Source organism: Lynx rufus, unplaced genomic scaffold (assembly GCF_022079265.1).
Source record: "Lynx rufus isolate CCGP_SWC_20201006 ecotype Redwood Valley unplaced genomic scaffold, mLynRuf1.p SCAF_10, whole genome shotgun sequence".
Lineage (NCBI taxonomy): Eukaryota > Metazoa > Chordata > Mammalia > Carnivora > Felidae > Lynx > Lynx rufus.
In genome coordinates this window covers 66,934,751-66,950,338 of record NW_025814824.1, presented here as the reverse complement: position 1 = coordinate 66,950,338, position 15,588 = coordinate 66,934,751, and the positions used below count along the sequence as shown (strand labels likewise).

Genomic DNA, 15,588 nt, shown 5'->3' with positions numbered 1-15,588 from the left:
TTCTGATGTGAGCTGGCACTGTATGAAGTGGTCTAGCTCCATATTTGGAGAGCTCTAAGCAAAGTGGGAAGCAATCAGTAGACAAAAACATGAGAAAGGGCCTGGAAACCACATGAGAAGGGACACAATCGAGGATTTCATCTGGAAAGGAAAATTTCTCATGTCAGAGGGGACATGATCTTTCACCTCAAAACTCTCTAGAGCTGTTGTATGGAAGAGGGGGCTGACTTATTCTCTAGCATCCCACAGACAGAATTAGACCCAGTTAGTGTAAGCTACAGGAAGATAGATTTCCAATCAACAAAAAGTCCAACTTTCTAACAGCCATACAGAGCTGGAATGGACTTTGGTGGTGAGGCCCCCATCAGTGGAAGTATCCAAGCAGGGGCTAGGCATTTGCCTAGGGGGATCAGGCAGTGAAAGGGTAGATGGCAGAGATAACTTTTAACATCTTTCTGAACCCTGAGGCTATGTCATTCTGCAAACTAGAGGCCAATAACTATTCATTCCCTCTCTGACTCAGCTTTGCAATTGTACTCACCTCTGGAATGTGCTCTGAATCTCTTCTCCCCACCCCCACTCTCATAAGCTCCATTGCAAGAGGCCCCTCTCCTTCCCGGGATAGGGCATGCCAGGAGCAGTTAACTAAACTGTAGCCATTATGATGTTTCTATGTCACAATACCTTCTCTATGCATGATGGCTTGCTTTATACTAGGCACTGGAGACACTGAAATGAGTGAGGACTGGAAGACACGGGTGTTTCCATCACCTCCTGCCTTAGCTCTCAAAATGCCTCTGGACTCATCTAGTTCAGAGAATGACCAAGGACAAAGCAAATTTATCTGTCTGTTGATCTCTTCATTGTAAAAGGATGCTGCCCACCCCACCCCCCATCCCCAGGTCTCTCCAACACAGAGTAACTGGCTCCCTGTTCCTAGTGAGAACATTACTCAGCAGCCCTTCTTCCTCTGCATATACTCTGAGAATGATGTGGGGCAGTTTGAGTGAATGAGTGAATGAGACTAGGGAGATAAAGGGCCCACAGTGAATTGACCACACTTCTGTTTCATCGACCAAGCACCCAGATGCTGATACCAGACTGTCTGAATTCAAAGGCCAAGTCTACCACTTACCAGTTGTGTTGCCTTGGGTGATTTGGTAACCTCTCTCTACCTCAACGTTCTTATTTGTAAAATGAGAGTATTAACAATACCCACTTGAAAGTGTTGTCATGAAGATAAATGACAATGTGTGTAAAGTGCTTACTTAGAATAATGCCTAATTACTGGGAAGTACAAAATATATGGTAGTTATCAATTTATTATTTTCCAAAATAAACCATTCTCCTGACCACAGCACCGGGAAATAATGGTGTCTGTGAGTCCTTTGATACTGTGGTGCTGTCGTTGTCCAGATCAGATGGTACTACATCAGCACTTCCTAGGAAATAAGTCTTTTGAATCCAACTCTCATTCTTTTTTTTAAATTTTTTTTTTACATTTATTTATTTTTGAGAGACAGAGACAGACAGAGCACAAGTGGGCGAGGGGCAGAGAGAGAGGGAGACACCGAATCCGAAGCAGACTCCAGGCTCCGAGCCGTCAGCACAGAGCCCAATGCGGGGCTCGAACTCACGAACTGTGAGATCATGACCTGAGCTGAAGTCAGGCGCTCAACCGACTGAGCCACCCAGGCGCCCCAATCCATCTCTCGGTCTGAAGGGCAATCCGAACTTTTCCCTAGCAATCAGAGTTTGAAAAGGGAAGGAGACACAACTGAAGCTGGAATGAGGAACTTAAGACAAGTCATGAAAGGAAGATAGGACCCTTTCCAAGCCAAGGAAACAGCCTAAGTGAAGGTGGGAAATGAAGAGAACAACTCCAGGAGATAAGATATGAAATGAATGGAAATAGGAACCCCCAATGCCTTAATACCAGCCAAGTATTAGGAAAACATTGGAGCATATGAGAGATGGAATATTCCACTTGGGGCGCCTAGGTGGCTCAGTCAATTAAGTGTCCAAATTTGGCTCAGGTCATGATCTCAACGTTCGTGAGTTCAAGCCCCATGTCAGGCTCTGTGCTGACAGCTCACAGCCTGGAGCCTGCTTCAGATTCTGTGTCTCCTTCTCTCTCTGCCCCTCCCCTGCTTGCACTCTGTTTCTCTCTGTCTCTCAAAAATAAATAAACATTAAAAAAAATTTTTTAAAGACATGGAATATTCTGCAGCATGAAAAATTATCTTTATTAAAAATACACAGCAATATGGGAGAAAGCTTTTTTTTTATTTTTAAGGCTTGTTTATCTATTTTTGATGGGGGAAGGGTCAGAGAGAGGGGATCCCAGGCAGGCCCCACACTGTCAGTGTGGAGTAGGACATCAGGCTTGAACTCACAAACCGTGAGATCATGACCTGAGCCGAAATCAAGAGTCGGACACTCAACTGATGGAGCCACCCAGGCACTCCTGGGGAAAAGCTTATATTACAACTTAAAAACAAAACAGAAGTTTTAGCTAGAGTATTTTTTCAAAATATAAATGGGTAATGTCTACTGTTATAAAGTAGACACCTTTATAAATTTTCCTTTTGTTTATAAGTTTTAGCTTAGGTGCAGTGCCATCATATAGGAAAGCTCAGCCTGGTTTCCTGTTATCAAATACTTTCACATGTTTACTTTTCTGCTTACATAAAAGTACATTAAAGGGTGGGGGATGGGTGAAATAGGTGATGGGGATTAAAGAGTACACTTATGATGAGCACTGAATGATGTATAGAATTGTTGAAACACTATATTGTATACCTAAAACTAATATAACACTGTATGTTAATTATACTGGAATTAACATTAAAAACTAAAAAAAGGTGAATCAAAGGCAAATAAATTGGCTTTGAAATATAAACTCACATTTGGCATGACTTCCTCATGATTAAAAAAAAAAACAAAAGAGGAGGGTGGAAAGAGAGATTAGTAGGGGTCAGATTGTTATGGTCTCTAAATTCCAGGCTGGGGTGTTGGGATTTGAGCATGTTGCAAGTGGGAAGCCACTTAGAAGTTTATGAGCAAAGGGTTATTTTAGGAAACTTGATTTGGCAGGAGGAATAGGAAGGACATGAGTGGGATGTGTCTGGGGTGAGGAGTTGACTGGGGACCCGCAGGCCAGACCTCTGCCTTCTACTCCCTGCCCCTTAACCTTCCCAGGTTAGATTCCCCCAAACCCCCACCCCCACCCCTGCTCCCATCCCCCACTCTGCCACCACCACCACCACCACCACCACCACCATTAGAATATAATGATTAGCTCAGCATTACAAACTTTTAAGTCGTTTTTCAGTCCAATGGGAAAAATAATAAATTGGCCTTAATGAAAACTGTTGGCTTTCTTCCTAAATCACCTAAAACAGGGATCAATATTTTAGGCTTTTCAGGCCATACAATCTCTGCCACAACTATGCAACTATGCCATTGTAGAGAGAGCAGTCATAGACAATACATACAGGATTGGAGATGGCTGTGTTCCCATAAAACTTTATTTACAAAAACAGGCTGGGAGCTGGATCTGACACACAGGCCACAGTTTATCAACCTTTAATCCAAAAGAACATGGTGTTCTTTTAGTGTCTCTAAAGCCTCCCTGACCCTCCCTCTCAGACACTTCCCATACACATACGCTACCATCCTCACATCTATTTTTTTTAAGTTTATTTATTTATTTTGAGAAAGAGAGAGAGAGAGAGAGAGAGAAAGCAGTGTAGGGGCAGAGAGAGAGAGGCAGAGAGAGAGAGGGAGAGAATCTCAAGCAGGCTCCAAGCTATCAGCACAGAGCTCCACGCAGAGCTCGAAGTCACCAACTGTGACATGACCTGAGCCGAAATCAAGAGTCGGACGCTTAAACTACTGAACCCCCCAGGTGTTGTCCCCACCCCCCCACCACCTCTATTTATAAGAGGAATACCAGTGATGATATGATGGGCTAATCATCCCTGCAGCAGTGATAAGCAAAGCAATGTGTTAAAGTGAAGAGCCTTTGTATCTAGATCTAGATTTGAGCCCCGATTCTGCCAACTGTGTGATCTTACACACAGTGCACAACCTCTCTGAGCCTCTTCTTCCTCGTGGGCAAAACGGAGACAGTAGGTGCAACCTTATAGGATTTTTGTGAAGATTAAATGTTTTAAAGCATCCAGCTTAATGATTGGCATGAAACAGGCATTCAATAAATAGTTAGGAACCCACGCTGGCTCTATAAATAGCCTGAATGAAGAGAATTCCATTGTGGATCCAGCCTTCAGGCCAGCAGTGGCACTGGAGAGAGAAGCAGCAGAGGTCACACAAACATACATGAGGCCAGATAAGAAGGCAACACTAAATTTGAAGACATTGCTTCAAGACAGATTTGTATCAAATACTTCTGATGAATCATTTATTAGGCAGCCCCACTGTACCAAATCCCCTTTGCTGTTGGTTCGGGAACATGGTCGCACACTTCCATTGAGGTAATAAGATCCTGCTCTTCATCCACAGAGTCTCAACAGCTGGTGAGTGGGAGATCCTCGTGTAAACAGCCTTTTCTGAGTTCATTCTTCCGGGCTCATGGGACCAGTCACCTTCGCTTCAGCTGCAAAATAAACACATCAAGAAAATGAATGCTTCTCTCCTAGGGGAACAGGACACAATGAGAATCAATCAATAACAAGAAATAGCATGGGATCATCTGTAGAGAAGACACTGTGAAATGTAAGAAGGCTAAATATACACACACACGCACACACACACACACACACGCACAAGCACAAGCACGTAGATTAACAAATAAGAAAGGTGTCTGAGAGCCTGGGTTCAAATCTTGATTTTATACCCTTATCAGCTATATATTTATGATCAAGCTATTTGATTCCCATGCCTACACTTCCCCACGTACAAAATGAAGACAGTCACGGTATGTTCCTTTACGGCTGTTGTGAGGATTAAATGCATTAATAAATACAAAGTGCTCAGAACAGTGCCTGACCTAATAATGAACGTCCGGTTAGTATCCACCAATGCTGGTATCAGCATTTTTCTTTGAGAAGGATGTTTTCAGAATACCTGAACCACAGAATAAAAAAAAAAACAAAACCCAAACAAACCACATAATGAATCAAATTCAAAAGTAATCTGAAAAATCTGAATCTGTGGTTTTCTCAATGACTCAAACCTGAAATTCAAATGAGGCTTTAGATTTTTCACTCCCATGACTCAGCAGTAGGACAGGTCAAACCAGGATAATGGGTGTTCCCATAGTTCAGTTCAATTCAGGAAACAATGACTGAGTAAATGTACCAAACTTGACAACTATACCGTGGTTTTATAAAAGGATATCCTTATTCTTAGGAAACACACAAGGAAGTCATTAGGACTAAGGGGCCATGATATATGTGAATAATTCTCACATGGCTCAAAAATATTGGGTATATCTATAGATAGATAGATACACACACACACACACACACACACACACACACACACAGAGATGTATAACAATAGGTGTAACAAGAGTCTATAGTGTCCTATGTACTATTCTTATCCTTGCATCTTTTCTATAAGCTTGAAATGTTTTCCAAATAAAAAGCTTTTTAAAACCCATTAGGATGGGTTAAAAATAGAAAAGAAATGTTAACTCCAGCTCTACTATCAAACAAGCACAGGTCTGCCGAAAGGACAAGCAGAGGTGATAAGATACAGTCCTGACAAGACACCAGGAGAGCTTGGACTTGAATAAGGGGACATGAAGTAGTTCTAAGATTCAAATGTTCAGGAAAGTCAGGCTAGGACCCCCCTGATACATGTCTCCCCAGTAAGCTCTGCTTGTCCCCAGGTGCCTAAAACAGGTTGTATGTGGCACTAAGAATACCATTGATGGCCAACAGACACATGAAAAGATGCTCAACATCACTCATCATCAGGGAAATACAAATCAAAACCACAATGAGATACCACCTCACACTGGTCAGAGTGGCTAAAATTAACAACTCAGGAAACAACAGATGCTGGAGAGGATTTGGAGAAACGGGAACCCTCTTGCACTGTTGGTGGGAATGCAAATTGGTGCAGCCACTCTGGAAAACAGTGTGGAGGTTCCTCAAAATATTAAAAATAGAATTGCCCTATGACCCAGCAGTAGCACTACTAGGAATTTATCCAAAGGATACAGGGGTGTTGATTCATAGGGGCACATGTACCCCAATGTTTATAGCAGTGCTTTCAACAATAGCCAAATTCTGGAAAGAGCCCAAATGTCCATCAACTGATGAATGGATAAAGAAGATGTGGTTTATATATACAATGGAATACTACTTGTCAATGAGAAAGAATGAAATCCTGCCGTTTGCAACAATGTAGATGGAACTGGAGGGTATTATGCTAAGCGAAATAAGTCATTCAGGAAAAGACAGATATCATGTTTTCACTCATATGTGGAACTTGAGAAACTTAACCAAAGACCATGGGGGAAGGGAAGGGGAAAAAATAGTTTCCAACAGAGAGAGAGGGAGGGCGGGGGAGAAGGGAGAATGGGAGATGGGCACTGAGGAGGGCACTTGTTGGGATGAGCACTGGGTGTTGTATGTAAGTGATGAGTCGGGGGAATCTACCCCCCAAAACCAAGATCACACTGCATACACTGTATGTTAACTAACTTGACAATAAATTATATTAAGTAAATAAATAAATAAATAAATAAATAAAGTAAAATAAAGTGGGGGGGGGCGGGGAAGAATACCATTGCTTGAAACCCTTGCCCTCCTTGCCCTGAGTTTCGTTTTAGAGCTTTGGTCTTGAGACTTTTGTCTCACACGCCAGTTACTGCCTTTTTGCTGATCCCCTGTCGCAGATTCCTCCTCGTCTGCAGCCCATTCTGCACTGTTGGCTGAATAAATCCTTAAGTCAATCCTCTCACTACCTCAAGTCCCTCACTCAAGAAATTACAATGCTTTCCTGTTTTCCACAACACCTTTTCTAAACTTTGCTGTCTCATCAGTTCCATGTTTTATGATTTTACATATTTTCATTTGCAGTTTCAACTTTCATGATTTTTTTTCTTGTGATTGAAAATAACAGAGCCTGGGGCGCCTGGGTGGCGCAGTCGGTTAAGCGTCCGACTTCAGCCAGGTCACGATCTCACGGTCCGTGAGTTCGAGCCGCGCGTCGGGCTCTGGGCTGATGGCTCAGAGCCTGGAGCCTGTTTCCGATTCTATGTCTCCCTCTCTCTCTGCCCCTCCCCCGTTCATGCTCTGTCTCTCTCTGTCCCAAAAATAAAAAAATAAAAATAAAAAAAAATTAAAAAAAAATTTAAAAAAAAGAAAATAACAGAGCCTATTAGTCTGACATTTGATAGTGGTTGATGTTTAGTTACGGTCTTGTGGTCTGAATACTTGGCTCAGGCCAGTCGTAATTTGTCTGAGGTTGAGTTCTTTCTTCCTATTTTTTAAATTTAAATTTACTTTTTAATTTTAGAATAGTTTCAGGTTGGGGTGCCTGGGTGGCTCAGTCGCTAAAGCATCTGACTCTTGACTTCTGACTCATATTTTCCCCACCAGGAGTGGGGAATTTCTCTCTCTTAGGGAAGAGAAATAATATCCCTTTGTAGAAGAGTTTCTTAGATGGCAACTGAACTTACATACAGTATCCTTTAGAATCCTGCTATCAAATAGTATCCTACTAGCAAAGGGTTAATAGTTACAAAGACTTCAGAAAATAAACATATTTACCAGCAACTCTTTCCAAATGAAATGCTTGGCACAGAATTTTAAACAGCCAACATAGGATTTTTACCAGTTCTATTTTTAAAAATTTTTGATGTTTCCTTATCTGTTTGAAAACCCAATATAAAAGTAAAGCGAATTTTTAAAAAAGAAAAATTCGCTCATAATTTCCCCATTGTAGCATACCTATTTCAGGTTTATGACTTCCCTTTTGTCTTCGGCCAACCCTGTGTTCTTTTCACCTCACATTATATTATAAACATTTCCTATGTCCCTGATATTCATGTATATTTTTAAAGGTTACATAATAGTGTATAAACATTTCCCTAATGTGCTTTATGAGGGCAAAGGCTTTTGTCTGTTTTCACCACTGTACCCTCAGCATTCAAAACAGTGCTGGCAAAAAGGAGGCACTAGGTACATACTCGTTGAAAAAAAGGGAATTTAGATGGTTTCAAATTTTACTCTCATTTTCATTTTTATCATCCTACTTTCTTCTGACTTAGTTTTTTCTCACTCTATCTCCTTGAAATAAAAACAGTTGATCGTGATTATTATCTCTTTTTATGTAGAAAACATTTAGAGTGGTTAACAGTCTTTGATTATGATCTGGTATGATTGGTATGATTCCATGTAAATCCCTTGCATATCTGAAATGTCTTTATTCTACTCTCACATTTATTTCAGTTTGTATAGGTAGAGAATTCTACAATGGAAACCATTCTCCTTCAGAACTGTGAAAGTATCCTTCCATTTTTTTGTAGTTCCCAGTGCTGTGTTGAGAAAGCCATTGCCATTCTGATTCTTGATCTTTTTTTTATGTATAACATTTCTCCCCTCCCCCTTCCCCCTTTCTCTCCCTCCCACTGACCCCTGCCCTCCAACCTCTCTGGAGTGCCTATAATTTGAATGTTGAATCCCCTGGAATGAATGTCTAATTTTATCTTTTCCACCTTGTTTTTGCCCTACTTTCTGAGAGATGTCCTCAAATTCATCTTCTAACTCTTCTACTGAATTTTACATTTTTGTTCTGTTGTTAATTTTCAAGAGCTGTTTTTCCCCTGAATCTTCCTCTTTTAAATAACAAGCTATTTTCACTATATACTCTTTTCCATTTCTATCTGAATTTAGTACTTTTTAAGATGTATTCTTCTACTTTACAGTCTGTTTCCTGCAAATCATTTTGTTGTTTTGTCTTGTTCTTGGTCTCTCTCTTACCATAGAGACTTGCCTCAAGGGTCTGGTAATTCATATTTAAGAAAAACGAAAACTAGTTGCAGTTTTTCATTTGTGGAAAGATTTTGTCACTGACGTGCTTCACTAACGGTGATCTGGCTGAGTCTTTTATTTTATTTTATTTTATTTTATTTTATTTTGGTTATTTATTCATTTTGAAAGAGAGAGAGAGAGAAAGAGCATGGGCACATGACCAGGGGAAGAGCAGAGAGAGAGGGAGAGACAGAATCCCAAGCAGGCTCTGTACTGTCAGTGCTTGAACTCACAAACCATGAGATCATGGCCTGAGCAGAAATCAGATGTCAGATGCTTACCTGACTGAGCCACACAGGCGCCGCAGGTGGAATCCTTGAGTTGGAGAAGTCATGTTAGCTTATTTAGGTATTTTCCCTTGGCCTAGTCAGATTCCCCAGAGAATGATTTTCTAATTTCCTGCTTAGTCGGTGAAGGCCCATTTGCTTGAATTTTGGGAGCTACGAGGGGGGAGAAGGCCTCAGGTCCTCGTTTTCAGTATTCAGACTTCCATTTAATCCCCCTGATTTAAGTATGGTAGTTCTACTTGTGATATCCCCCTAAATTCTATTTTACCCTCTTTAGAGAATACCCCTCTAGCTGTCTGCTAGGAACAAGAAGGGGCAGTTGTCTAACTTCACATAATAGACAATAGCGCCTGGAAAACTTTATTTTTTAATATACATTTTTGAAGTTTATTTACTTTGAGAGAGAGAGAGAGGAAGGGGCAGAGAGAGATGGAGAGAGAGAATCCCAAGCAGGCTCTGCCATGTCAGTGCAGAGCCCAGCGCAGAGCTCAAACCTACAACCCTGAGATCATGACCTGAGCCAAAATCAAGAGTCAGGTGCTTAACCACCCAGGTGCCCCTTTCAATATACATTAAAATTTTGTAATTATAACATAATATAGTAAAGTACACAAGCGTTTTTTTAATATAAATATCTTCAGCATAATGACATTTTTATATGTGTCTGTATCTGTGTAACATCATCCAGACTGACATATAGAATATTTCCAGCGCCCAAGAAGACGCCCTCATGCACCCTCCCAGTCAGAGCACTCTCCAAGTAACCATTATTCTGCTCTTTTTTTTTACCATAGATGACTTTTGCTTGTTCTTTTATATGTGTGTGTATATATATATATATTAATGTTTGTTCATTTTTTTTTTTTTAATTTTTTTTTTCAATGTTTATTTATTTTTGGGACAGAGAGAGACAGAGCATGAACGGGGGAGGGGCAGAGAGAGAGGGAGACATAGAATCGGAAGCAGGCTCCAGGCTCCGAGCCATCAGCCCGGAGCCTGACGCGGGGCTCGAACTCACGGACCGCGAGATCGTGACCTGGCTGAAGTCGGACGCTTAACCGACTGCGCCACCCAGGCGCCCCAATGTTTGTTCATTTTTGAGACACAGAGAGAGACAGCATGTGAGCAGGGGAGGGGCAAAGAGAGAGGGAGACACAGGATCCAAAGCAGGCTCCAGGCTCCGAGCTGTCAGCACAGAGTCTGATGCAGGGCTTGAACCCACAAACCACGTGTTCATGACCTGAACCAAAGCTGGACACTTAACTGACTGAGCCATTCAGGCACCCTGACCTTTGCCTGTTCTTAAGCTTGATTTCAATGAAATCACATGGTACGTACTCTTTTGTGTATAGCTTTCTACTCAACATTGTATCTGTGTGATTTGTTCATGTTGTTTCAAGTTAGCTGCAGCTCACTCTTTTTCATTTTTGTGTAGTATGCTATTGTTTAAATATACCACAATTTACTAATCCATTCGACTATTGTGGACACTTGAATTATTTCTAGCTTTTATTATTTTTTTAAATTGAGGTATAGTTGACAAAGAGTTTTTTCCAGTTTTGGCTCTTACAAATAATCCATCCATGAAGATTTAAACATATCGTATGCATGCACTTCCACTGGGTACATACACAGGTGTGAACTTGCTGGATCTTAGGACGTTGTATTTTGCTTTTAATAATATAACCAATTGGGATGAGCACTGGGTGGTGTATGGAAACCAATTTGTCAATAAACTTCATATAAAAAAAAATAATAATATAACCAAATAAGCTTCCAATGTGCTTGCACCAATTTATTTTCTCATTAGCTGTGAATGAGAGTTCCAGTTGCTCCACAACCTAGCCAACACTTTAAATTGTAGCCATTTTGGTGGGTGGGTTCTAGTTTCACACTGTGATTTTAATTTGCATGCCCAGATAACTGAAGAAGTTAAGCACCATTTTATGTGCTCACTGGGCATTAAGTGTCCTCTTTTGGAAAGTGCCTGTTCAAGCCTTTTATCCATTTGGGTTGTCTTTTTCTTATTCATTTGCAGAAGTTCTTTATAAATTTTGGATAGGAACCCTTTATCAAATGTGTTTTGAAAATATAATTTTTCTAGTCTATGGTTTGTCTTTTCTCTATCTCCTTTTTTTAAGTTTATGTATTTATTTTGAGAGAGAGAGACCTCTTGTGCGATTGGGGTAGGGTCAGAGAGAGAGACAATCCCTAGCAGGCTCTGCACTGTCAGCACAGAGCCCAACGTGAGGCTCAAACTCATGAACTGTGAGATCATGACCTGAACTGAAATCAAGAGTTGGATGCTTAACTGACTGAGCCACCCAGGTGCCCCTTCTTTAATGGTGTCTTTTGATGAACAGAAGCTCTTAATTTTATTTTGGCAAATGTAGGGCTCAATTTTAAGCAAGTTCAAAGGGAAAAATTTTATTCAAAAACTCAGGGCTGTCTTTCTGCGTTCACTGTAATGCAGTGTAATAAAACTTGTGCTGAGCAGAAAGCCATCTTTGTTCCAAAGTTCAGGGTTATGACCCTTTTTTCAGCTGTCCTCATGATTGAATATTATCAGACATAAACTGTATATTGTGATACTGTAGGATCTCTGGCACCAGTAAAGAGGAAGAGAGAGATCCACCCATGGTTATTCTGGAACACCACATTACAACAAAGCTTTGGTCCTTAAAGGGAAGACAAAATTCCAGGCCCAGAGAATCATTGTCACTCTTTATACCTTGCTTATTAATAACATGATGTCACTTTGAATAAGTTTTCTTCAATCCTGCAGGTGCCTTCCACAGAGTGAAACAGAAAGCCAAGCATTCTATTATACCAAGTGATAAGGTTTTATTACTTTTAACAAGGAGTGGTCTGAACAGATAGTTGGCTTACGAGATAATTATTGCCAAAGAGAAGGTCTTTAAAGCAACCGTTCAAAAAGCCGAGTCACCATTTAACTATTTTTAACCTATGAAAAATAATAATTTAATATAGTCAACTCACTGTTTTTGGTAACCTTGCAAAATATTGGAAATATGCCAGAAAGAGAAGTCCACAATCAAACCTGGTTTATGGTGCATAGTACAGAATAGGAGCTCAGTAAGTATTTATCAGACGAATTTGAGGGTACTAGGATACACATAGGATATGCCTGCCTAAAACTGACTAGGTTTCCAATTCTTTTAGCCATATTGTATGGACTGGAATTTGGGTCTCATTTGCCCATTTGTCTCTAGGAGGCTCTTGGAAATGGTCAGAGGTACATATACTCTCTTTTCAGGTACAGTTTTGAATGGGAAGAATAATATTTTAAAAATAATATTTTCCAAAGTAATTTATAAAAGAATTTTTTTAATGTTTATTTATCTTTGAGAGACAGAGTGCAAGCAGGAGAGGGACAGAGAGAGCGGGATACACAGAATCCAGAGCAGGCTCCAGACTGTGAGCTGTCAGCACAGAGCCTGACACGGGGCTCGAACCCACAAGCAGTGAGATCATGACCTGAGTCAAAGTCGGACGCTTAACCGACTGAGCCACCCAGGCACCCCCAAAGTAATTTATAAATCTAGTAGTCTTCTAATTAAAATTGCAGAGGCTTTTTAAAAAATTGTAGAGACTTTTTTGACAGATAGTAAATAGTTCTTAAGTGATTTTATATATCAAAGGATAATAAGTGCCATATAGAAAAATAAAGGATATTAACCAGACAGGGAATGTGGTAGTGGGGTTACTATTGTCTGTAAGTAGTTCAAGGAAGGCCTTACTGATAAGGTAGCATTTGTATGGAGACCTGAAGCGAGTGAGGGCATGAGACACGTGGAAGTAAGTACAAAGGCCTGAGCTATACCTGGTTGTACAAAGAACAGCAAGGTGCAGGAGGAGGTCTTGTGGCTAGAGCAGAGTGAATGAAAGGAGAGTGGTAGGAAATGATTTGAGAGCAGCAGCAGGTGGGTGAGTGGGTGGGGGGTGAATCATGTAGGGACTTTGAAATTTATTCTGAGCGCTATGGCAAGCCTTTGGAGAGTTGTGAGCAGAGGACTGATGGGATCTGACTTACATTTTAAAAGAATCACTCAGGCTCCTGTGTTGAGAATAATATGTAGCGAGACAAGGCTGGAAGCAGGACAGCAGGACAGCAGGAAGATGAGTGAGGAACCTGCTGCAATTTTCCAGGCAAGAGATAAGGGGTGGCAGCAATGGAGAAGGTGAGAATGATTATGTTATGGCTCTCTATGGAAAAAGAGAGTCGACAGGATTTGCTGATGGACTGGGTGTATGGCATGAGAGAAAAAGCATGGTCAAGGATGATTCACAGCATTTGTTCTCAGCAAATGCAAGGGCAGAGTTGCCATTTGCTGAGGAGAGAGTTTGGTCTGGGAATGTTACTTTTGACGTGCTGATTAGAAATCCAAGTGGAGAAGGCAGATAGGCAATTGGAAAGGCTTAAAAATGAATCTACATTTCATCTGGAAGAATAATGGGCAAGAGTTGCTAAATAAAATTTCAAAATAAAGATTAAGGTGGGGAATTGGCTTCACAGATGTGAAAGTGCAATCTAAAACCACAATAAACAAAACCGGCACAGGAAGTCAGAGAGATCGATGAAACAAGAAATATACCTTGAAAACAGTTCCTACAAGGCTTCTCTGCATCTACAGATTTAGGCATTGATGTTTTTACTATTTCCAGTGAGCTCTAAATCTTGGGGGATGATTAATCTAACTTTGTTCAGGCATGCAGTTTTTCCAATGGAAACTTTATTATTCTTGCCTCTATATATGTTAATTATTGTCAAAAAATTTAAGTAATACAGAAAACGGTACCCTCAAGTCCCTCTAGCTTTTGAGGTAGTCTGTTTTTGTTTTTTTTTTTTCCTTCGGGTTTTTCTCCTAAGGCCATATGACTTGTGTGCCCTGTGGATGTGGAAGTGTATCACTTAATTGTGCGTGAGCCTAGCTAATGTCCAATGTGGAGCTATGAATGCGGCTTTGTTTTATTTTTTAATCAAATTCCCAGTAATTCATTACAGGTTAAAACAAATGTAGCTTTGTTTCATTTTTCAGATTCCCAGTAACTCATTAAAGTTTTCTACGTCTACCCCATTCAAGAACATCGAGATGTATTAAAATATGGAATAACTTTACCAATATCATAGTCAGTAGTAGCTAATAATATGTACTCTATGGTATGTTTTCCAGGTGACACACTTCATGCTTAATGCTCTACATGCACCATATGATAGAGTCCTCTCTACATTTCCTCTTTCATAGATGGGGAAATTTAGGATTGGATGGGCTAAGTAACTTCCTCCAAACCAAAAAAATAGCAGAGCCAGGATCTGACCCCAGATGTGATTGATCACAAAGTCCAAACTCTTAGCTACTATACTTCTTGGAATGTTAAGCGTTCTACTACATATGATAAAACATCTTTACAAACCAGTAGGGGAAGGGATGAAGTATTCAATAAATGATTTGGTGGAGATTTGTTAAATATTCAACATGGGCCTCGTTTCACATTATACAACAAAATTATTTGTAGCTACTAATAAATATGAAAAATGAAAGAGATAAAGCCATTAAAAACAGAACATAAATTATACCTTAATTTAAAAAAAATGAAAAAATAGAAGAACATATATGTAAGTATTTTACTGATTTACTGGGGGGTTAAGGAAAGACTCAAACAAAAAATTGGGAAAATAACACAAAATAAATCAATTTGTCTATCACAAAAATTTAAATCATTTATAGATAAAACATCACTAACAAAATTAAAGACAAATTATAAAGAAAGAAAAATATCTGCAATGAATATATGACCGAAAAAGTGCTAATATTCTTAATATAAAAAATCTTTTATCCAACAGTAAGAAAAGCAGTGATATCTCAATAGCAAAGTGGGCAAAGCACATGAATAGAGAATTTACAGAAGAGGAAATATAAAGGGCTGATAAATGAATGCAAAATACTTAATTCACTAATAAAGAAATGCAAGTAAAAACAAGACACTCTCTGCCTTTAGGGTCATCTTCTGCCTTTAGGGTTATCAGAGGTGATACCTGCCAGGTGTGGGAAAATGGGGACATTCATAGACCTTAGCAAATATTTACTTTAGTAAATTGATAGAAACTTTCTTTTTTTTTTAAAAAAATTTTTTTTTTCAACGTTTATTTATTTTTGGGACAGAGAGAGACAGAGCATGAACGGGGGAGGGGCAGAGAGAGAGGGAGACACAGAATCCGAAACAGGCTCCAGGCTCTGAGCCGTCAGCCCAGAGCCCGACGCGGGGCT

At 40.1% G+C, this 15,588-nt stretch overlaps 1 protein-coding gene across 1 annotated transcript in view; it reads right to left on the bottom strand.

Annotated features, from left to right (window-relative positions):
• Positions 1-3,932: 3,932 nt before the first annotated feature.
• The window catches only part of SLC44A1 (solute carrier family 44 member 1), a 202,892-nt gene continuing 191,236 nt past the window's right edge, over positions 3,933-15,588 (bottom strand). The window contains exon 16 of the mRNA XM_047067383.1: positions 3,933-4,618. Within this exon, the coding sequence (XP_046923339.1) occupies positions 4,604-4,618 (15 nt within the window). The 3' untranslated portion in view covers positions 3,933-4,603. The remainder of the gene's footprint in view (positions 4,619-15,588) is intronic.